General features: G+C 36.8%; 1 protein-coding gene across 15 annotated transcripts in view; it reads right to left on the bottom strand.

Moving 5' to 3' along the window:
- The window catches only part of Dmd (dystrophin), a 2,242,690-nt gene that overhangs the window by 16,094 nt on the left and 2,200,805 nt on the right, over positions 1–25,791 (bottom strand). For all 15 annotated transcript variants that reach the window (XM_052732199.1, XM_052732319.1, XM_052732309.1 and 12 more), the window contains 2 exons: positions 12,460–12,703; positions 11,499–11,622 (listed from right to left, as the gene is read on the bottom strand). In XM_052732199.1, the coding sequence (XP_052588159.1) occupies positions 11,499–11,622; positions 12,460–12,703 (368 nt within the window). The remainder of the gene's footprint in view (positions 1–11,498; positions 11,623–12,459; positions 12,704–25,791) is intronic.

Below are 25,791 nucleotides of genomic sequence, written 5' to 3'. Positions count from 1 at the left end.
CATTTTACTTGCTCATAAACAATAAAAAAATCCTCAAGCAACTCCTCAAGCTTGATAATTAGGGACAACTTCCTGAGTGTGTGGAAATCCACATGGTAATTAACCCATGCTATTATTCTTTGAGAAGAAAACTGTGTCTATTCTTATTAGATAACATAAAGTCGATAAAACACCTTTTCTTGAAGCCCATTAACAAATGTGAAACTTCTAAAAAATCAAACAATTATTATTACATACTTGTAGTATGCTTCCTCAGCACAAAAGAAAAATAAGAATGTGGCAGATCGAAATTACTCCATAATAGTAATAAGAGAAAGAGAGAGAGAAACTGGTGTATTCAGCTTTTTACATTTAACAACAACAAAAACAAACCTAAAGTAGCATTAAAATCAAATGTAATAAAAAGGAAAAAAAAAACCACTGTACCCGAACTACTAAATACTAACATTAGTATTCTAAGGACAATAGACAGAGAACACTGAGGCATTATGCCCTTTACTCCTTGTTACCTGGAACTGCATTGTCATTTTCGAATTGGGAATTCCTTGTAGATAGTGTGTGGATCAGTGTCTCTACTCAAATAAGATTTTAAGTAATGGGAAATTTTCTTAGGTGCAAACCAAACTAATTTGAATTCTGAAGGTTCTTTGAAAGTTGTTTTTCATGATAATCAAACTCCCAATCATGAAAATACTTCTTTTTAAGCTCTGTTTGTTAAGTACATCGTTACATCCATTGAAAGCGAGGCCTTGTTCAAGCAAGTCAGAAATAATGAAGGGGCTTAAGGACAGCTCAGGTTCACATGTGACTTGGAAATGACTAGGGAGGTAGTGATTAAATGATTTACATATTCTTTTCATTTCCTTTGGTCTATGTCACACTTGGATTTTCAGCTAAGATTCTAATCCTGCAGTTCTTCCTGTATTTTCAACCTTATTTTTAAAGCACAAACAGAAAGATCATTTGCTAAGACAAAATTGTAGTCTAGGTGGACATGAGTCTGCATGTCATTCCTAAAATGAAGAGTTAAGATGCTGGGGTGGATAAAAAGCCTCTGATTCTGTGAGTCTCATGCCAGAGCAAACCTCTTTGAAATCCTAAGCACAGAAAAGATGCAGTGAAGAATGAAGGTCACAAAGCCGTAAAACAAGATACTGGATTCCTCTTCCTTACAATCGTCTCTCTGCATACATGCACATGTGTGAACATAGACATAGACATACACATGCACATGTACTTTTAAGTTTCTATCTTCAGAAAAGAAAAAATGGCAGTATTTCTAGTTCACTTATTATTGCATTTTTAAATGCCTACTATCTGGTGAAGCTGGTATGAATAAAATATTACTAGAAGAAACACAACCTTGACCAATTGCAGGGCCAATTACATCTTTTTGCTCCATTACTGATGCAAATTTTTGTTGAAATGGGAAAGGTGAGGCATTTTCAATGGCAGCAAGTCCATGTTCATGACAGTATGTCTTACAGATTAAATCAGCACGAGCAGAAACATTCAGCATTGGTGTCAATATATCTGACAGTTTAATTACATCATATCTGAGTTCTAGGAACTTCATTGTGCTGTGTTAAGACCCAGGCACAGTTCAGTGATGTGATTGGCAGTAGTGTTCTTGAATGACTTCAAGAATCAAACTGTAAGGTATAAGCTAATGGTGTCAGCTAAGTTCATCTTTACAGATAAACTATCACCTGTCTCAAAAAAGAGTATCTAAGTTCAAATGCAAAATTGGCTTGTTTTTAATAGTAAGCTTTTGTGATAGTGTTAATTGTATCCATTTAAACATTTTTGGACGTATTGGGGTTTGCATGCACTCAGATGTTGATCTAATAATCATTTTAATATTTTTAGAACACCTGATGCATCCTTAGTTATACATAAACAAGTATATTCTGCTACCTCAGATTTTTTTTTAACATTCTCCAGATTTCTCAAGATGGCTTAACTCACCTCTTTGTAAGAACTGAAATCAGATCCATCACATATATGCAGGAGAAAAAGTAAGCAGGCTAACTGAAGAATTCTTAGCACCTAATATACTCTATATCTGATTATACTGAAAAATTGAAACAGTTCAATGAAATCTGAATGTAACACCACTGACTGGGAAGAGGAAGAGCAGGATGGGGAAAGAGATACAAGAGGAGAGTGATAACGAATATGATCAAAATATTTATTCATACATAAAAAGTCATTAAAAAATCTCATCACTATACAATTAATATATGTTTATAAATATTTTAAGAATAAAGTACTAGAATTGTGATTTTAGATATTGGGCAGGTTTCTTTTTTAATCCCTTTCTAAAAAACATTCAAGGGGTTAGAGAGATGGTTCAGCAGTTAAGAATGCTTCTCGTTTTTTTTCAGGAGACCTGAGTTCAGTTCAAGGCACCCATGTTCGTAGCTCACAACCACCTGTAACTCCAGCTTCAGGGGATTCAACGCCCTCTTTTAGAGGCACTCATCAACGATGTAGGTGTGTAAAGGAGTGATGAACACTCAGAAAAGGGTGAGATGCAACTGAGCCCAAGACGTGAAGGTATGAAGCGGGCCGATATATGAGAAAATAGAGCCGTAGGCAAAGGAGGAGCAACTACGAAGCTGCTGGACAGTCAGTGTGGTTGGTTTGCTCATAGGACAAGGCGGGTCCCAGCATACACAGAGTAATCAAAGGCTGGGAGGGGATCTCTTTCATGGTCCAAGAATGTACACTTGATCATGTGACCTGTTATGGTGAATGAACTGTTCACAGATGTGACATGCAGAGAAGCTTAGGTTGCCTATGAGTTGTTGCATTTGCCTTCTTGTGTTTATGTGCCAGAAGAAACACATGGTTCAGATAGCTTGCCAACACACGGAGGATGAGAGACGAAGTGAACATTCATGAACTCAACTCACAACCAGAGCTCCTACACAACCTTAACCTACTAACAGATATGAATGAGAAATGCTCAATTTGAAAATTTTGTGGCTACTTGCAATAACTCACTGGTTCTCAACACATAAGAAGAATAAGATTTAAGGATATACAAATGCCAATTTCATAACTTGATCATTACACGTTATATATGTGAACTGAATTTTAATACTGGACCTCATAAATAATGGTAAATACATATCAATTTTAAAGTAAAAGTTTAAAAAATAACTGATACACTTTGTTTTCATTAGCCAGAATAGTAAGATACCAATATTTACCATTTGCCTAATAATACACTATGCAGCTATATACAAAAGGCAACCCCAGAATGTTCTAATTATAATTCATGACAAGCTTGCTAACTAACATTTTTTCTTCATTTATTGCTAAGAAAATGCACACTGAGTGTCAATTGTGCCCACTTGGAATTTTGCCTCTTATTATCCCCACTTCACTGACTATTGCCTGCTCAAACAATGTATTGCTAGTGGTTAAGGGAATCCATGCCAATTCCTTAACATTAGCTGGTCAACTTGATTCTACTCCACACTGACTTTCATAAACATGCCTACAAATTCTTGTTGGGTTATTAACATTTTCTCCAGCTTTATTTTAAAGTTAATGTTTAGAAATGACTGAAAATATTGAAAGGAATGTTTTAAAATACAAAGACATGGTCATAGTGAAGTGGAACCTTGATGTGGTATAATAAAATCGTTTCCTCTAATCACTGGCAAAATGAGGAAAATAATTGAGATAACTTGGTTTAACCTAAGAACACAGAAATGGTATGGCTTTCCATGCTAATACTTTCGAGTCTTCTGAAAAAATATGCTGACTTCAAACTTTCTAGAATGGATGATATCCTACCTGACTCATATCCTGTTTCTAATTCCCACGGGTTTGCTTGTTGAAAAAAAAATATTGTTTTAGCCAGAACATATTCAGCCTATGCAGAATAAATGTAAGAATCCTTAATTCTATAATTTTGGCCTGTATCTAGGCAATTTTTTTTTTAAATATGGCACCATGTCTTAGCAAACTACTTTTTCCTATAAAAGAGGATACATGTGAGCACATATACTCAACATGCCATGACTAGACACTGAATACATTTGTAGCACTGATCCACTTAGGAAACGTAAGTTGTTTTTCAAAATTGATCTAGTGAGGGGGGTTCTGTAACACGAAATCTTTCTCTTATTTACTTCTGTTTAAAATGATCAAGATATAGTGATACTTAACCTGCAACTTGTATTGTTGTACATATTTTTTTTAAAAAGAATATGCCCACCATGTTGCAGAGGGATTTTAGCTCCTTTTCAATTTCATGTGTTATTATTCTGCTACTTATTCTGTCTCATCTTTCTTAGTTCTCTCTAGCTTTTCAATAGTAAAAGTATAATGATGTATCTAATACTTTATATTTAGGACCAATTGTGTTTTCATATCCTAATTAATAACAGTTGTTTTTAGTTTTATATATGTTATGCAGACCTTCTTTAGTAAATTATGGTATGAAAGAATGATGTTGATTATTAGTTGGTCAGCCTTAAATTATGATAAAGATACTCAAAATGTCTTAAATATATGCAATTCTTCCCTGTCTACACAAAAATGTATTATGCTTGGGGCTGGAGAGATGGATCGGCAGTTAAAAACAATGAGTGCTTTTCCAAAGGAGCTAGGTCTGGTTCCTAGCACCCAAATGATGGCTCACAATTGTCCATAACTCCAGTTCCAGGAACTCAACACTCTCTTTTAGGCTCTGAGGACAGTAGACATGCATACAGTTGTAGTAGTTTGAATGAAAATGGCCCCCATAGGCTTATAGGGAGTGGCACTATTCGGAGATGTGGCCTTGTTGGAGTAGGTGTGAACTTGGAGGAAGTGTGTCACTGAGGGTGGGCTTTGAGGTTTCAGAAGCTCAAGTCAGACCTAATGGCTCACTGTCTCTTCCTGGTGCGTGCAGACCCAGATGTAGAAATCTCAGCTACCTCTCAGCACCATGTCTGCCTGTGTGCCGCCATGCTTGCTGCCATGATGGACTAAACTGCTGAACTGTAAGCCAGCCCCAGATAAATGCTTTCCTTTGTAACAGTTGCCATGGTTGTGGTGTTTCTTCACAGCAATAGAAACCCTAACTAATACAGTGGCACACAGACATATGCACACACACACACGTGATAGATAGATAGATAGATAGATAGATAGATAGATAGATAGATAGATAGATAGATATCTTATGCTGATTTCCAAAAGAGTAAGCCAGAAAGCACTTTACTGCAGGTTTGTTGCACTGACAATAATCAGTTGGGAAAGAAAAAGATCAAGAAATTGGAACTATCTTTAAGGAGTTTAATTTATAGGGTATTCTAGGAGGAGGAAAGAAATGCTAATAATTTCTGTAACATAGAATAAATTATATGATGTAATGCACGACAAAACCATATAGTATATGATTAAGTTACAAAGGAAGATCCACTGTGTGCAAAGAGGATAATCTATTTCAGGTTAGTAAAAACGCTGTTTCTAGGCTAAAGATTTTAGAATTGATCCAATAGGCAAATCAGGCCTTAGGCTAGGAATAGTGTTATATAACCTGCATAGCTGCAAAGTAACAGGAAACATCTGGAAGATAGCTTGGAAAGAGAGGCCAAAGAGAGAGAAATCAATCAGGACAGTATGTATATGTGTTCAGGCAGAAGATGACAAAAGGCTGAATTGAGGAAAGGAGTGAAAGAGGGAAAGTGTGATAACTTCATATCAAATATTTAGCAGCAACATACTCATAAGGAAACAAGCAGGCAGATCCCAATTATGGAACATTCCACAAACACTTGCTCTTGAAACATGTAAAGATGCCTGAAAAGTGTTTGAGACTAAAGGTCACTACAAAGACTTGTCAATAACATGGAAAGCATGGTCTTTCATTGGATCCTAAATAATAATAATAATAATAATAATAATAATAATAATAATAATAATAATGGAAGCTACAGAGAATGTTATTGGCAGAATTGAAGGTATCACAATTGAAGTTGCAGAGTACACAGCAACAGTCTCTTGATTTGATTTTGTGGTACTCCACATCGAGTTCTGGATCTTATATATACCAGATAAAAGTTCTACCAGTGATTTACAGTACTGGCCCTAAAGTTTATTTCTCGAGTAATAATTCTATATTGGTTATGTAAGAAATTATCTTTCATCTTGAAAGACATGTTTTCAAGTCTTTTGGGTAAAATGTTATTTTGTGTGATACAGACGCTAAATGGGTAAGTAAAATAAAATAAACCAAAAAACAATTTAAGTATGTTGAATATGCACATAAAATATGAATAAATATATGCAGAGTATGTCATCTTAGGGATATACATAAGTAGATGTCAATATAAACAAAACATTAGTATAAGGATACATAAATAAGTGGATATATAATAACTGTGGCAAAATGTTGAAATAATTGCAATTTTGCTATAAATCTGGAGTTTTTCCTAAATAAAAAAACAGAGGAAAAAATAACATATAAATCTCTAATATTAATAATAAAACTATTTTTAAATGCTTGAGAAATGTTAGAAGAAATTTCAAATAAACAAAGCAGAATCCACTTTAGGCAGAGTAAGTTTGAGAAAGTAAGGAGTTATTCGATATGAAGAATTGTCAGGAAGGCACACACATGAGTATACAGAGGTCAGGAATGTAAAAAAGCTAGCTTTGGAAATTTATATTTCCTTGTTTCTTCCAATAAAATGAAAATTCTATTAGCACAATCTCCCAGTAACAACTGTATAGAATACATACAATGCAAAAAGACTTATTAGTGGTAAGTAGTTTATGCTCTAAAGAGGTACAGTGGTCCCTCTGTATCTGGGGTAGGGTGATGACAGGATCCTATAGCTACCAGATTCATGAATGATAAAGTCTCTTATATAAAGTACTTTCATAGACACAACATGCATCTTTCCATACATTTTAAATCACCTCTACATTACTTATAACATACAATATGATATAAATGCTGTTCAGGAAATGACCCCAAAATTTCTATTTTTCTTTACAAATGGACACGTCCCTCCAAATATTTCTACATTTGCTTGGTTAAGTCCATGATATGGAACTTTCAAATTTGGAGGGCCAACTGTAGTTGAATTCTTTAGACAGATCAGTTGGTATGACTTCTCCCATACTTCACTTGAAAGAAAATCATTGGGGCTGTGTATTTAAAGAATACTTTAGAATATAACTTAGCCAATATCATCCTTACCACATCTCAAAAGTTCACAGTACAAGAACACATATCACAGTTATTTAAACATTTTCGACCATCATTTAAAAATTCCCCTGGGATGGAGAGATGGCTCAGCTATAAAAGGCTGGGCTTAAAACCAAAAATATAAAAGTTGCCCTAGTCCTCTTTATTAAAGTTGGCTGACACAGTTCAATAAACACACACACACACACACACACACACACACACACACACACACACACACCAAAAACAAACTCAACAGCAAAAACAACAAAAACCAGCACCTTTGAATTCAGTCTTTTCTTTCAGAAAACAAATATTGCAACATATCCTATCAATTTTACATAGGCAAATTACCTCTTACTCTAATTCAGGTGTTGGCATATAGCACTTTATCCTGGTATTCAGTTCTGAGCCATAATACTCCTGATTCTACAAATCATCCCTACCACAGCCTGCTATGTACTTTAATTTGAGTGCTTTAACAGGTATGCTGCCTCTTAGGTGTTGACAAGCTAAATAATTAATGCTTCTAAGCATCCAGGGTTCTGAGGCTCAATGCTAAAATATGTGATTTAATTTCTCATGCATTACTTCAAAAAGAAGGAAAATCCTGAAACAGAGACACTAAAGCTCATTTGTTTTCAGAATTTATTGACTTCTCAAAGGTGTTCGGTATTTTTTTTTTCATGCTCTATGCTATCATTTACACTTCCCACAACCCATTAGTTGTATTCAGATCTCATATGCAAAAAGAGAATCTGACAGAGATTGTCCTAAATCACTGAGGTGTAGTAAAGTCAGGAAAACACATCAAATATGTCTTCTTCTGTTTGAGAAGAGAGCAACTGAACCCTGGCTTTCCGATAAGGTTTGATTTCTTTGGACCTGGATGTGCCCTCTGCCCTGCTCCAGATTCTTGAACATCACTGGATTTTCTTCAACTATTTTCTTTCCTCAGGCATACTTAACTTCTTTGTGCCCTTGACTACTTTCTTTAACGTTTGTGAATATCTATTATCACTCCAATGGTCTGAGTACCCTGCTGATGAATTGCTCAATTCTGGGCATATCCCAGCATGAACTATATATACTCTAACCTTTCCAATGATCTCCAGGTAACACTGTTAGAAGCTAAGTGGGAACCTACACCTTAAGAGCTTAAATGAAGGAAGAGCTTGGAACCATGTTCATTCCTGATATCACATTATTCAACTTTCATTACCACAAGCTCACTCCTCTGACTACAATCTATCTATTCTCATTCTCTCCCTACCCAACTCAGTTTTTTGAGATGTCTCACTGTAGCCCTGGCTAGCCTAGGCTATGTAGACCCAGCTGGCCTGGAACTTGCAGCAATCTCCCTGCCTCTGCTTCCCAGCTGTTGAGATTACAAGTGTGAGCCACAAGACCCACCTTTACTGTAACCTCTTGACCTTCCAATGAATGACTATAGCTCATTCATATCTTCAAACTTATTTTTCTGCCCTTACCGTCTGTGTTAGGCACTTTGCCTCTCTTTAGTCTAACCCATGGATTATCTCATGCACGAATTCATACACAGGGCTTGGAGTGTGAACAATCAAGAAGTCTTTCTGTGAATGAATACTGACTTGGGGGTTTGTTGTTTTCAAGCTGTGGTTCATGTGTGGCTAAGTCACTTCTCAAATTGATCCTCCTACCTCAGGCTCCAGAGTATCTGGGGCGACAGGTATGTTATTACATCAAGATCTTCCAGGAAATAGTGGGAATCCCAAGGATCATTAGGTTAGGATCCGGGAAAGAGAAATAGTCATAAGGTTGATTCATGCTTACTCATTCATAAGTGAGGAAGAAAGAAAGGAATAGGTCAAATACTGGTGGCATTCATGAAACATGACTGTCTGACAGCACAGGAAACACAATGAACATTGTCTGACAAGTGCTGTCATAGCCATTCATGACACTGAACAATAGCTTCCTCCTTTAACTCTTCTTTTATCATGTATGCACCAGCAACTATAGATTTCTTAGAACCCAGTCCTGTGCAGAGATTCACCATGAAGAATGAATGATAGAAGACCATGCTAACCACTTACCATTTCCTCTAGAAATTCATCTAATTCTTGAGCCCTCATTCCTACTTGGGAATTGTGAGGGTGAATTGCCAATTTGGCAGAAGTTACAACAATCTAGGCGATAAATATGTATACATGTCTGTGAGGAAGATTTAGACTGGGGTAATTGAGGTAGGAAGACCCAAATGTAGGTGGTATCTTTCCACTGGCTAGGTTTCTGGTCTGAATACAGAAAAGAGAACATAAGCTAATCACCTGCATTCATTTCTCTCTGTTTCCCAACTGTGAATGTAACATGAGCAGCTTTCTCGAGCTTCTGCATTCACACCTTCCCCACTGCTATAGACTCAAACTGAACCAAAATAAATCCTTTCACCCTTAAGCTGCTGTTATCAGGTATTTGTTGCAGCAATGGGAAAAGTAGCTAATAGAAAATGTTCTAAAAGTTTCTCTTTTTTTGCCCCAATTCTCATTCCTTTTCACTGATCAACTTCCCTTTTCTGAAAATGGTCAGTCATTCATTGTGATCTAATCAGCTGTAATTAACTTTCATTTCCACTGGGCTCATTGAGATTTCATCCTTTTTAGCATATCTTCCTTGAAGATGTATCTACTTCTCAGTCCTTTCCCACTCCAATTACTCAACTAGAGGTTGTCCTACTTAGCTTTAACTGTCAACATGACACAGCTTAGGGCCACCTAAAAGAGGAGTCTCATTTGAGCGATTGCTCAGACAGACTGGCTGGTGAAGATGTCTGTGGTGGATAGTGCTAACTGTTAATTGATATAAGAGGGCCCAGTCTACTGTGGGCAGCACCATTCTTTGGGCAGAGGGTCTCCTGGGCTTTACAAGAAAGCCAGCTAAGTGTGGGTCTGTGCACCAGAAAAGAGCATTCCTCAGTGGATTCTGCTTCAAGTTCCTGTTTGAGTTCTTACCCTACCCTCCCTCAATGATGGGCTGTAAACTCTAAACTGTAAACTGAAGCCCTTTTCTCCCCTAGACTGTTTTTGCTCATGGTTTTTGTCATATCAACATAAAGGAAAACAGAACAAGGCTCTTCCCCAAAGCATTGCGTCTAGATACCTTTGTTACATATTTCTCATCTCATATCCTTCAGCAGTCAAATCCCAGGACATGTATTTTAATTCAAGCAGTCTGCCATTTTCTCAAATGCATTACAAAAATAATCAAACATTATACTACTGGGGGACTAGAAAGATGGCTCAATGGTTATGTTTGCTGCTCTGGCAGAAGACCGGATTTTCAGTTCTCAGCAACCATGTCAAGTGGTTCACATCTACCTGTAATTTGAGCTCCAGGGGATCCAAGGCTCTCTCTGGCCTTTGAAGGCACCCATACACACATACACAAATACACAGACACACATATACACACACATAACAATATATATCTTTTAGAAACAATACAATAATGGGCTTGGAAGTATAGCTCTGTGGTAAAGTCCTAAAGTCCTTGTACAACATGCCCAAGGCCCTTTACTCCATCTATAGTATGAGGAGAGGGAAAAAAAAGCTTTGCTCTATATTGACAACCAAATTTCTCTTCATTTCTTCCCCTTACACTTTACAGTCAGTCCCTAGGTCCTAGAAACTGTTTACATGGAATAGTTTCATAGATGGTTCCTTCCATTTCTCTCAAATGTGGACCCTCGGAACTCAAATATCTTGGGCCTGAACAAATACTCCCTAACTGGTGTATCCATCTAGTAGTTTTCCTTTGGGCAGCTGCAGGTTTCAGAATATATCCTTTAAGAACTTTCTTTTCAGATATTCTCACCTGTAATGTGATTTTCAGAAGCTCCCTGACATGAAATGACTTAAGCACCCATTTAATGTGACTCTATCATTCCTCTGCAGACTGACTTCTATCTACCTGTTGTTGGAAGTGCTATCTTTCTATTTAGTTAATCATACTACTGCTGCTTCTTGCCATTGGCCCAAGCCTCTTACCTTTATACCTTCATTTATACTATTCCTTCTTCAGGATAGAGTTGGTCTCTACGCCACCTTTTGGAATCCTTTATAAATATCAACTGGCCATCAAGTCTTGCCTTGCCAGGAGCTATAGTACCACTCTGCTTTGTCTTGAGTAAGTGGGAAGTTGGCTTCTTAGGTGTGTGTGACACTGGTGTTAGAAAATTTACTTGATGGTTTGTACTGGTAACAGAAATTTTCATTTTCTTAGACACTAAGAGCAACTCATCCTGGAACTAGCTGCTACTTACCCATAGACTCTGAAGTCTGACTGCCCACCACGCGGAGCAGCATAGGCTGCCCGCTGTCTGACCTCTGCAGAGACGTAGAAGGAGAGGACACTGTGGTGCCATTCACCTTGGCCTCGGCCTGGGGCTAAAGTATGCAACATAAAAAAGTGTTATTTTCCATAATAAACTCAATAAAACTCTAAGAACACTAGAGACAAAAAAAAATAGGGATATTATAGACACCCAGACATTATTACCATTCCTACTTAAAAACCTCCTAGAAATTGGGGAATGTGGGGTATTTTATTGTTGATATGATCCATGGATATGTATTTGCATTTGAACTGTGTCCTCTTATAAAAATGTCGAAAAAATATAGATATGGTAGGACAAGATGTAAGTCACCAAATTAAGAGGCTGAAAGACTGAGAAGGCCAAGTGAGAAGAGAGCCAATATAAAACCCCAAAAGGTAATGGAGTGTTCATATTCTTCAGAAATATTAGTAACACAATACAAAGAACATTATTTTAAAATTTTAAATGCTCAGGAAACCTGGGGTCTGTCTGGATAGGCGCTGTTTTAATGCTGTATCTGTATTCTTCTATGTTCCCAGGGGAGGTATAAATCTTTAAATTATGTGTTAGGGATTTGGAGAAGAAAAAAACCCCAAAGGTATACCACAAAATATAACTAATTTCAAAGAAGAGAATTTCATTTTAAACAGTCAAAATTTCATTTACAGAGGACGAATGGAAATCTTCTCGCATTTCTCTATAAGATGCATTTCCAATTGGTAAAAACAAACGAACAGCAAACAAAACCAAAACCGAAAACATATTTGAAGACAGAATGGTGCCAAATAAATATTGAAAAGTACTTTACAGTTTAAGAACAAGCATGTGAGTTCTGTCTCTGAGTTTTATTTAAAAGAGGAAAGGGAAAGTCTGTAACTAGCCAGTATTAGAGAGGTGGGGGCCTTACTTGCTCCAGGAGCTGTCTCAGTCTATGTAACTGAGACTCCAGCTGCTTATTGTGGTCTTCCAGGATTTGCATCCTGGCTTCCAGGCGTCCTTTGTGTTGACGCAGTAGCTTGGCCTCAGCAATGAGCTCAGCATCCCTGGGACTCTGGGGAGAGGTGGGCATCATCTCAGGAGGAGATGGCAGTGGGGACAGGCCTTTATGCTCATGCTGCTGCTTCAGACGATCATATTCTGCTTGCAGATTCCTATATATATCAGAGGTTAAGAAAGAAAAGAAAGGAAGAAAAATTACTAACATCACCAGCTTTCATATAACTGGCATACAGATGAATCTGACCACCACCGAACAAGAACAAGCAAGAGACAGGCACTAATGAATGGTTTATATGATGATGATCTTACCGACACTAAAGGAACAAAATAAAACTGGAAGCTTTCGACTGGTGTGTGAGGAGAGATGTTTTTCAGTTTTTATGTCATACTAATAGTCTCACGGGTACTATGTTCAGATAAGTAAGCAGCAGAAGACTTAATCATTTTGTAAGTATTTCTTTATAATGTGAAATTAAAATTTTATGCCTCAATTCAGACTTTAATTTTCTTTAAAAAAATCAAAGTGTCAACAGAAATATACAACACACACACACATACTCACTTACACATACACACACACACATACACACACACACACACACACACACACACACACACACACGCACGCGCGCGCAAAGAGTAGTTCATGCATTCATCACGCTGCTTTAATAATTTTAACACCTGTCATAATTTCTGCAAAACCTTTTTGGTTTTAGGGGATTTTTTTTTAAATTTTTGCATGCATGCATGCATGTTATGCTGGTATAGAACCCAGGGTCCTGCACATTCCAGTTTCTTTTTTAAGAAAAAAATCTAGCAGGCAAAGCTGAAACTACCCCAATGTACCTTCTCAACCCCATACCATTCTCTCCACAGCATCACTGCTAAGGAGATAATGCCATACTTAATCCTGTGTCCATCAATACCATGCATGTAGTCATGTGTTACCTTGAAATTAAGATGCTATTATTGCCTGTTCTCTACTTAGAAAAAAAAGTAGTCACTACATGTAATTCAGTCTAGCATCACTACTTTGCATGTTCTTAAATCTTATATTTAAGAACTTTATGCTGAAGAATATACATACCATTTTGAGTTGCTTTTTGCCTTCAACATCATTTTTTTTGCAGCTGTATCCATGTTGGTACATAATAATTCGTTATTTTATTGCTATAAGGCTTTTTCTTGTTGCTTGAATAGTCCAAGTTTTCAGTTTTCCACTATTACAAACCATGATGCAATGAACTTCCTTATAGCAGTCTCTTTGGACATTGGGTTAAAGGATTCTATAAAATACATCTTGATGTGGGATTTGGGGGGTTCTTGTAATATCTTCATATATTGCCGAAGTACTTTCCTAAATGGTTTTATCAATTTATTCTTTCAACACTAGTGAATGGAGCTTCCCATTTGCCACGTTCTTATAGAAAACTTGGTGTTAGCAGACATTCACATTTTAGACCAGCTGATGGCTGCATTTTAATCTTCACACTTCTGATCACTGATGAGTTGAACTTCTGCCATAACTGGCAGTTGAAATTAAAACGTGAAATGTCTCCCATATGCATGTGTTTGAACACTTGGTACTCAGCTGCTGGTGCTGTTTGGGAACCTTTAGGGAGGGGAAAGCCTGGCTGTAGGTATTAGGTCAACGTGGGCAGGCTTTGAGGCTTTGTAGGCAGGATCTGACTTCTGGGTGAATTGATTTTCCTTATTAAAGTTTTGATAGAGTATAGATGCCTACTCTTTGTAAGTTAATATGTATAGGACACATTAGTTCCTGCAGTGATTTTTTTGATTTACTTTATTTAACTTTCGTGTGAGAGTATTTTGCCCGAATATATGCATGCCTGGTGCCTGCAGAGGTCAAAGGAGGATATTGGATCCCTTGGATGATTGCAAGCCACCATGAAGGTATTAATAGCTAACCTTGGGTCCTCTGCAAAAACAAATGCTCTTAACTGCTGAGCCATCTTTCTAGGCCATCTTGCCATATCTTGGTGTACAGTTAATTCTGTGAACATTCTATAGTATAAAAAATACACTTCAACATATTTCTTCACAGTTGTTTTAAGATAATGTTCCTTACAGTTACATTCTAAAACTTAAGATTGTGGGCCAGGCCCTATTGCTGATGACAACACCTACGTAATTCATTAAACATAGTGAAATCAAACTGGTGTCTACCTAGAGCCTTCACCCCTACTGACTAGTGTTCATGGTACTGAAAGGTACTCTGCATGCTACCAAACTAGAAAGGTAAACGCCGAGCCGGGCAGTGGTGGTGCTCGCCTTTAATCCTAGCACTCAGGAGGCAGAGGTAGGTGGATCTCTGTGAGTTCAAGGCCAGCCTGGTCTATAAAAGTGAAGTCCAGGACAGCCAGAATTGTTTCACAGAGAAACCCTGTCTTGGGGGGAAAAACGAGGTAAACGCCAACCCAGCTACAAACTGTTTGATCTACAAAGGCGACCTGCCTACATGATACACTGATGTAATAATGGCACAGAAGTTGTGGAAGTATCCAACCACTATTTGATATGATTTAAGGCTCACTCCATAAGATGGAACCCATGCCTGATACTGTTCAAGTGGCCAACAACCTAAGACTAAATAGACCATGCACCTATGAGAAAACCAAATACAATTGTTCTGCTAAAGGAAAGTAGCAATAAGAAGACTCTTAATGACATTTTCTATATCAATAGAGCAGTGTCTTACTCAGCCATCACCAGAGAAGCCTCCTTTTGCCAGTACATGGGAACAAATATAGAGACAACTAGACAATGTGCACCAAGTAAGAGACTTTGGAATACCCAATCTTAAATGGGATATAGCCATCAAATCCCTCTCCCAAGGGCTCGAGAAGCTTTGTGGAGGAGGAAGCAGGAAGATTGTAAGAGTTGGTGGGAATAGAAGACACCAGTGAAACAGTGCCTTCCAGATACAGTAGTACTGACACACATATGAACTCCCAGAGACTGTGGCAGCATCTACAGAGCCTTCACAGTCTAAGCCAGATGGGGTCTAGCACTGAACAAGGAAGTGGACACAAATTCCTAGCCCAGGAGTTATCTCCAATTGACAACAGTTCACAAAGGAAAAAAAAATTCATTTTTTCCAATGGAGTGTCACTGGGTATATAAACCACACTTAAAGGCAGGCCCAATGCCCAGAAGTAGATGTGTAACACAAAATGAACTCAATGGTATTTTTTGAAGGTTTTTGTTTCAGAATGCTTTATTTGTGATTTTTTTTTTAACCTCACAGATCTTTTGCTTATATATTATGGTTTCTGATTTTGTGTTTTTATGGGATTTGTGTGTGTGTGGATGTGTTTGTGTCTGTGTCTGTATGTGTTTCTTGCACTTTTCCTTTGTTTTTTTTTCCTGCTTGTGTGTTTGTTTTGCCCTATTCTGGTGTGTGTGTGTGTGTGTGTGTGTGTGTGTGTGTGTGTGTGTGTGTGTGTGTGTGTGTGTTTAGTTACCTGTTTTGTTTTCTAATGAGAGAAAGAAAGGGTGTGGGTTTGGGTGGGTGGGGAGGACCTGGGAGGATTTGGGGTTAGAGAAACTCTGATCAGAATATATTGTATAAACAATTTATTTGCAATAAAAGTTAAAATTATAGATAAAAAGCATGGTTCACAGAGATAGCTTAACAGGTAAAGTTTGCAGCCAAACTTGATGGCCTGAATTCAACCAGTGGAAGTCAAATAGTGGAGGGAACCAACCTCTACAATTTGTCTTCCAACCTCCGGGTATGTGCTGCTGCAACACGTACCCCCAGCACACACACAAAATAAACAGGATATTCTTTAAAATTATATAACTTTTTACCTTTTTGATTTGAAGCTTTAATTTTTTCCAAAACCTATTTTTGTGTGTAGGTGAACATGTGATCTGACTTGATTTTCCTCTCCTTGATAAACATTACGGCAACTCCACTCACTGTGTTTGACTCTGCCATTGCCGCTGCTCTACATCAAGTGTCCATCAATAGACAGCTCTGGGTCTGCACTCTCTACTCCATTCCACTGATTAGCACAGCTTCCCATCAATTGCTGTTCAGAAGGGCTTCACATTTCCACTCCATTCTTCCTCAAAATTATCTAGGTTATCCTAATCTCTTTGATCTTCTGTATGATTTTAGTATCAAATATTCATATTTCATGAAAATCCATGATCATATTTTTGGGTTTGAATTATATTGAATTTAGATATTAAACTGGGAAGAACTGTGTTCATATAATTGAGTTTTCACACACCGCAATGGGGTAAAGCTCCTTATTATTATTGTTTTATATCTACAATATTTTATACCCACAGTGTTGCATATTTCACTTTTTTTCTTGTTGATTTTTTACATGTTTTGTTGCCATTGTTTGAGACAGGGTTTCACTATGTAGCTCTAGCTGGACTGGAATTCCCTTAACAGACTAGGATGGTCTCAAATTCACAGAGATCCTCTTGTTTCTGCCCCCTAGTGCCTGGATTATAGGTGTGGGCCACAATAATGCTTACTTTTTATTTTTACTAATTTTTAATAAGCACATTTGAGATACATTTTCCATTCTGTGTATCAAAATTATATATATATGTACATATGTATATAAAACTTTATTTAATTCAGTTGCTTATTTTTGTAATGTTTGTGATTTTCGAATTCAACAAATAGTGATTTAGAGGTATAGTTTTTATATTTCTAACCACTTTACTAATCATTTTAGTATACTTTCCAGTTCAGTTTCATTTTATTCAGAGAATAACTATATGATACTAACTCAAATATAATCTAACTCTGGTTCTTACCCACTTTTTAAATGTGTACTTAAAAACGCATTATGAGGCCAGGCATGGTGGCGCACGCCTTTAATCACAGCACTCAGGAGGCAAAGGAAGGCAGATCTCCGTGAGTTTGAGGCCAGTCTGGTCTATAAAGTGAGTTCTAGGACAGCCTGGGTTGTTACACAGAGAAGTCCTGTCTTGAAACAACAGCAAAAAGGTATGTATGTTCCTTTGTAAAAGATAGTATGCATTCACAGAGTACATTACTTTTGTTTACATTGTAAGTTTACTAAATTTCTGATTCTATTCAGCTAATCAATTTCTTATAGCAATGTTGAAATACAATGGCTTGTTTCTCATTTTGAATCTATTATAACCTACTTATGTGAGGATTTATGTAGTTGTATGTACAAAGACTTAGACTGTTATTGATTTTTTTTTCCTTTAAAACTATTGCACTTAGGTTTGGTTATACTCAATTGCCATTTGAAGGAATACAGACAATAAATATTATGGCATACAAATATTCCAGTGCTTTAGGATTTACTGAAAATATAATTACAAATGAGGATACTCTGCATTTGACTGAGGAGACTCTTGATAATTTCTTCTGCTTACTAAAACTAGCAAATAAGATGAAAGATTTCAGCTGTTCATAGATATTATTTCATCAGGCAAGATAAAGAGATGCAAGCTGTGAATAAGCAGGAGGTTTTCCACTGAATGGTATGAGACAGTAAATTAATCTCATGAATGAGTTTGAGCATTAGGGAAATGTTTTGTGCTCCAAATTAGAATAGGAGATGCTGTAATTTCCTACAAATTCAGTGTCAAAAAGCTGGATTCCACAACAAGACAGAAACAAGTTCTAATATACTCTTAGTAGGTTATTGTTTTAAATTTACCTTGTATCAAATAGGACAAACTTTTCAGGAATTTAGCTAAAGTCATCCAGGAAATCAGTGTTTGATCTTTTTGATTTATAAGAATGGACTCATCAGTCTGTACTGACTGAGACCCTATTGCAGTCAATCTTCAAGAGCTGTCTGTGAAGTGTGTTTTATAGCAATCTACTTTGGTAAAACAGTGGTACAAGCTTCACGGAAGTTAAGTTTACTTTCTTTCAGCAAGATACACTGTCCCTCTGGGTCTGAACCAGATGTATGTACTTGTCCACATTAATTAAGTCCAATTTGTGAGCATTTATCAAGCCATCAGTTAAATATTTCTAGGAAACTGAAGATGTGTTCAGAAGGGCTCATTCCACAACAACAATCTTCCTTTTCCTCCCTTGCAAGTTACACACACACACACACACACACACACACACACACACACACACACACACACACACACACACACAAACTACTTCTGAGGCTAGAGAGATGGTTCAGTGGTTACGAGCACTGATTGCTGTTGCAGGGGACCCAGATTTGTTTCCTTGAGCTCACATGATGGTTAACAACCGCCCTTAATCCCAGTTTCAGGGGATCCAACATTCTCTTTTGGCCTCCATGGCCACCAGGCATGCATTTGGTGCACTTATATACATACAAGCAAAACAAGACTACCTCTTCTAGTGACATATTCCTTAGTGTACTGATCCTGGGTTCCAGTTGTACACAAGCCTCTCTTTTTGTTAGTTAGCATATGAGTGTCTTTGTTTGGACTCTGGCTTGAAGGCATGCTTGAAAAAGATGTGTCTAGGTTTTTCTTTATATTTTCTTCTTCTAAACTTCTCTCTCTCTCTCTCTCTCTCTCTCTCTCTCTCTCTCTCTCTCTCTCTCTCTCTCTCTCTCTCTCTCTCTCTCTGTTTTGTGGATACTCCCATTCACCATTTCAGTCTACAACCAGATCTTCTCTTGGCATCTATACTGAATGATGCAAAGACAACACACATCTCACCACCAGTCAGTAGGTAGATTGTTTCAGACACTGCTTTCAAGTGCTGTTCACTTAACTACTCCCTTTTCTACTGTCCCATGGTCTATGCATTAGGCTCAGGTCTGCATTTAAGTTGTAGTTCAGTAAAGCAATCAAAGTGTCCATGCTCAAGTACAAGTGTGCATGTGTATCCATATGTTGGTGTATTTTTTGGGGGGCCCTGATTTCAAACAGTAATCTTGGCCCTGGGTTCCCACTTTGTAAAGAGAATTTTAAATCGTTTTATGATATCAGGAGCCAGAAGACCACAAATTCATCTCACTTATTGCTCTCCACTATTTGCTTAGCTTTTTTGTCATTTCTGGTCCACAGAGATATTTATCTAGTTTTAAAGTCCAGCTACGTCATTCTATTTTTCATTTCATATATTAACTGCCACTAGATAAATGGTGGAACAAAGGAAGATTCTTTAATACAAGAGCTAACCTCATCTTAATCAGAGGAGACTAGGGCATACAGATTTTGCAGATATATAGTCAGGGTTCTCTCAGTATTCCCTACTCCAAGATGACATGAGTCAATCAAGTATTCTTCCACTAAATAAAAATGTGATAAAAAAAAAAAAAAAACAACATACAGCTCTTAGCTCAGTAAGCAACTTGATTGTATGGTTTACCACCCTGGGGCTTTGAGGTGACATATTTTGCTGTGCCAAGAGTTCTAAAGTTATACATGGCTCGAGGACAGTTTTTTTTTTTTTTTTACAAGATCTCATTTTTTATAGCTATGGCTGCCTTAGAATTCATGCTATAGGCCAGGCTAGCCCCTCAACCAAAGTAGGTCTCTCAGCCAACAACTAATTAAAATGCCAAATTGTTTATGTCTAAATTCTCTTTTAATTTATTTATAAATGTTCAGATTTATCAAGAAGCACTAATGCATATGAGGTGGTTGAATTGGAAATGACTTTTAAAAAACATTGAATTTTTAAAAATTTATGTGTATGAGTGTTTGCCTATATATATAGCTGTATACCATGGGCATGTCTGGTATACATAGGGGCCAGAGGAGGGCACTGGATGCCATGGAACTGGAGTTACAGATGATTGTAAGCCACCATGTGGGCACTGAGAATTGAACCCAGGTCTTCTAGAAGAACAACCAGTGCCTATAACCCCTGAGCCATCTCTCCAGCCTCATGGAGATGAGTTTAATTAAGTGATGTTTTGGTTTAGGTTTTGCTTTGCTTTGTTTTAGTTTTATAATAAGGCTTTGTAATGCAGTTTAGGCATACTGAGAGCTGGATGTGCAGTCCAGGCTGACCTGGAACTCGTGATCTTCGGCATTAGAAGTATGTGCCATAATGTCTGGATTACCAAATGCTTTAGAATATATAAAGTCATAGTCACAGAGTTGTTAGGTTTTATTTTTGTTAGTGGTTGGGTAATAAAGGTCCTTAGCTCAATATATTATGTTCTCATAGTTAAAAATACTTATATACTTTTAAAGTATACTATAGTGCTAGAATTCTTTAAGATTTATTTTATTTTTAATTATGGGGGAGGGGCTATATACACATGAGTACACAGGCTCCTGTGGAGGTCAGAAAACAACATTTGATCCCTTGGAGTTGAAGTGAGAGGTAGTAGTAAGTCATTTGATATTGGTGTTGAGAATTGAACTCAGTCCTCTTAATCACTGAACCATCATTCCAGCCTCTGGATTTTTTTAAATAAAATATTTATAAGGCATGTACAGTAGGTCATCACTAAAAATGACTGATAAGACACTACTATATAACTACTGTTCTAAGGTAAGAGGATTTTTCTTTTTGAGACAATGTTTTGCTGTACATTACCAACTGGCCTGAAACTTCTGACTCTGCTCCCTCTACCTCCAAGTGTTGGGGTTATAGACATGTGCTGGCTCCCAGGGTGAATTCCTCTAATGCTTTAGCACAAGTACACAATCTACTCATTTTAACAGTTGCTCACTAATTTATATTGCTAACTGATACATAACAGTTTCTTGAAGCTGTACATCTCACCCCTACTGATTCTCTAATTGTTAGGATGAAGCCATGGAGTAATTTTGATACAGATGAATATATGTCAGGGATCAGACAATAACTCCACAGAGAATCTATTTACATTCTTGATTATCTTGTAAATTGTATTTCTCTGGTAGCTCCCCAAAGAACACTAATTCAAATTCATTGCACAAGGCTTCTGTCACTACAATTTCTTCTTGTGGCCAGTCATGCTAAAAAAAAGTTTCCCATCCATTATTAATTTCTTATTCTCTACAGAGCTAAAACAACCTGCCACACTACAACTACACAGTTGTAACTGATTAATTTTGTCATAAAGTGTACAAACATGGTTGCCCAGATACAAATTTACATTTTAACAAATTTCCTAAATACCTAATGGACAGAAAAGATGAATCAAATTGGCATGTCTTATTGCCTCACCTCTACCAGTTGGAAACGTGAAAGCACTTGGCCTTTTTAGCAATGGTTTACAAGTATCTCTATGGCAATGTTAACTAGCACATATGATAAAAAAAACCATAACAGTCCTTTGCAATTTCTATTTAACATAAATCATCTACTCTTTAAATAGAATTTCCCTACTAAGAGTAATTATATAGGTATATAATTATATAAGTGAAATAAAGGTAATTTTCCAGTGATGAATGTATACTTAAGCAGTTTTTTACATTACACTGTTTATGAAGTCTAAGCACACATAGGGTCTATATGTAGTATATATTAAAAGGATACAATATTAAAAGCAATGAAACCATATCCACCAAAATCTTTATTGAAACAAATGTAACAAAACATAGAAAACAATAAGAGTCACTATATACCTAGTGAATCAGTAGTTCCTTTTTAAAAAGACGTGATATTCTGCTAGAATGATGCATTTGAAAACTGGAAACTGCATAAACCTTTCAATCATAACTCAACTATTTAAAGCTATGTCAAAATACTTTATAAAGCACCAAGTCAAAATTGCCCCTAGACTAAGCAGAAGATATTCATATGACTTGGCCTTACCAATGTTAATTAAGGAGAATCTCATGTAGTAGGAAATAAGAGTGTGCATATTTTAGACATGCCTTGAGCAAAACAGTAAAAATGGGAGGACACCCCCAGGCTCATTTCTAATCCTTTTTTGCTTAACAGGGTCTCCCCTTTAAAGAAATCAGAGTTCTTAATTCCAATTCCTTTCCTACTGAAATTTACTAGTTGTAAAGATCTAATATAAGAAACTTAATACTTACTGGGATTTTAGAATAATGCATCATTTTTCAATGATATATACATTTAAAAATAGATGTCAAAGCATGTAACGAAGGAAAAAGAAAACATCAGGGGAAAATCTGAACAATATAACTTTTTGACACCTCGCCTTTCTGTTGCCTTTCACCACCCTTGGCAGGGGAGGGAATTAAAGCAGGATTTGAGAGATAATCTCGGAGTCTAAAAAGACCTTGATTTACTCCCTGCTGAAATTAAGCAACTGACTTAAGCACTAATCTCATTATGAGGGTTGTAGAGCCAGTATTAGTGGTCTATATTCTGTATGTAAATCACTCTTAGAACCACGTGTAGCTCAACCTGTGTATTCCACAAATGGTGGTTACCATTATTATTGTTGCAGCTGCTGTTATTCTGATATTCTCCTCCCTCTCTCTCTCTCTCTCTCTCTCTCTCTCTCTCTCTCTCTCTCTCTCTCTCTCTCTCTCTGTTTTGTGGTTTTGTGATTTGAAATCTCAGATGTGCTGAAAACTCCTATCAGAAAATAGTACTTGGATAGTCTGAAATGAAAGCAATCTATGAAAATGTAATGAGCTTGGTAGGAAATGTAAATATATAGTGCTAGGAAAGTGATTTAGCCTCCTAAATTTGCCTGCTGTATATGTTGTATTTACTACCCCCAAACTTTGCAATTATTATGCATTTCCCACCATCTGTGTTTTAGTAAAGTTTATTAGGGATGAGCATTTGAGAAAAATGAAGTTACTGAGTTAAAAGCATTATATTGAGAACTCCTTGGGTTTGATGAAATATGGTAGGTGTGTAACAAAATTGTCAGATTATATCCGTAGATTACTGTTAGAATAAAGTGTTTGGGTCAAGTTGACTGAGTTAATGTATGTAGATGTGCTGTATTTTCTGAGTATTCAACTGACACATTTATCTATGTCTTGTTCAAATAGAAAAAATACCAAAACCAAAAACAGAAAAGAACTTGACAGTACTAACTGGCTTTACTTTCTGTCTTTACTGACTCACATTCTTCAAAAATTCATGATTAGGTACTATGGACATTATTGTCTATTATACTCATTATTGTCTATAGGAGAAATGTGTTTACCATCAGTTCAACAAAGGAAAAAAAGTCATAAGAAATCCTAGACACATTTTGTGGAAATAAGGCTGGCAAAGAAAACTCCAGACAAACATGGTAGTGGCTACTCTTCTGTAACCAAAAGGCCAACTAAGACTGGAGGTGAGTTAGTCAAGTGCCTAGGAATAGGACCATTGGGAAAAGTGTGTTTCAATTTTCAGACAAATACAGGAAAATATCAAAGTTTCATTATCTATGGTCAGCAAAAAGCTCAATCTCCCCTAGAATCATAACTTAAAGTTTTGAGTGTTCCAGCTTGAGTCTCTCTTGTGTACCATGCCTTATGTTTTCCCAATAAATTCAACCTGATGGCCTATTTCTTACTTCCTGGAATGTACTGTTAAACACTTATGTCATATTTGATACCGTGTTCCCTTGTATTCCAAGGACAGAAACTAAGACATCATTTTTCAAAATAAGTCCCTGTAGTTGTACACAGTAGCCAGTAAGTCAAAACAACCAAAATTTCCAACTGGTGAATAGATATAAAAAATGAGATATGTCCATACAATTGAAGGCTAGCCAGCATTAAAAATGAAGTACCATAGCATGATATAACATAGATATCTCCTTATAATATCATGCTAAGTGAAAGACCATCACAAAAGAGCATGGACTACACAGTTTCATTTATACGAAGGATAAGGAATATACAACTCCATAGAAGTTAAACACCAAATTGGTAATATACATGTCTGTTGCTGGGGACTGGTCACAGGACAAAGGCGAACTGAGACAAAGTGAGTAGTGGGTGTCTCTCTGCGATGATGAAAAATTTCTAAAATTGAAGGTGTCATGACAACTGCACAACTCTTGAGGTTATTCTACCAACTGGTGAATTATACAAATTAGTAGAGCTGATTAGATGAAATGGAAAGTATATATCAAGAAACTCTCATAAAAATGAAGTTCTGGATCTCAAATTTTATCTATTAGAACACCGAAGATAAATTCATAGTGGAAACAGTCATCTTTTAATTTTTTTCCTAATGTGGAGGACTCAACACGTAACCTCTGGTGTACACATGCCTGTAGAATTACTTGTACAGATACCCAAAAATTTCATATGATATGTATGTTTCTTAAAAAGGTCCCAAATAATCCTAAAAATGCTCAAGTCTAGGTTAACCTAAACTGAGAGGTTTTCATTCTAATGGAAACACAACCTAAAGAGACATATTAATAAAACTGTAGAAAGAGTAACATAAATAAGGAAAAATACAATGAAGACAGCTTGTTTCTGAAACAGCTCAAATTACAAACCCTCCACTTACTTACATAACACATGTATGTACTTAGAACTCAGGAGACAGGGTCATGTGAAACACTATCCCATCCCTTTGAAGAGCTCAGATTTGAGAGTGTGGGATACTGTCTACAAAATGACTGGGAATCAAGCTCACTGCTAAAGCTAAAACTATACAGCTTATTTACTTTTAAAATTAGTACCCTGGTTTACTAGAATATTATAGGAAAAGGAACATATATGAAATTATTTGCTTATATCCTACAACTACAGCAGACGGAGTGGTGCTTTATGGCAACCGACTATTTGCAGACACAGAAGGTTACCTTTGAATTATTAAGACAAAAATACAAAATGGATGAAGTTAACCATTTCCAGGATCCACTCAGCTGTGTAAGAGACACAAATCAGGAAGTCACTTCTAACAGACCAGGAGGTCCAAGCTGTTCTTTTTATACACACCCTCTTCCTAGAAAGAGTCCTTTCTCCATAGGCTTCTATGTCCTCTAAGACTGTGATCTTCCTCTACAACTCACTGCTCCTCAATCAAGACTTCTCGTAAAACTCAGACCTATTCTTTCAACATTCTCCCTGGTGACTCCATTAGGCACTGGCTATTCATTGGAACTAGCTCATCACCAAGCCACACATGGTGGATATACTGAGCATTCGTTTTTAAAATTTCAGTGCCAGGAAGAGGACTAGCTTCCTGGAGTAGCATCACATAGGATCATATAATAGCCACACATCCTATAAATTCATACTTATATGTTACTTTAAAGCCACATTCGCATTTCTGTTATAAGGTAAAGGGACAGAAAAACATCTTCCACTGTGTTGACTACACATGCTAAAATCATGTGTAGTAGATATGTAAAACGAAAAGAGACCATTGCATGTAAACACT

This window comes from Peromyscus californicus, unplaced genomic scaffold (assembly GCF_007827085.1).
Source record: "Peromyscus californicus insignis strain IS unplaced genomic scaffold, ASM782708v3 Scaffold_10__1_contigs__length_136768540, whole genome shotgun sequence".
NCBI lineage: Eukaryota > Metazoa > Chordata > Mammalia > Rodentia > Cricetidae > Peromyscus > Peromyscus californicus.
This window is presented reverse-complemented; position numbering and strand designations above follow the sequence as displayed.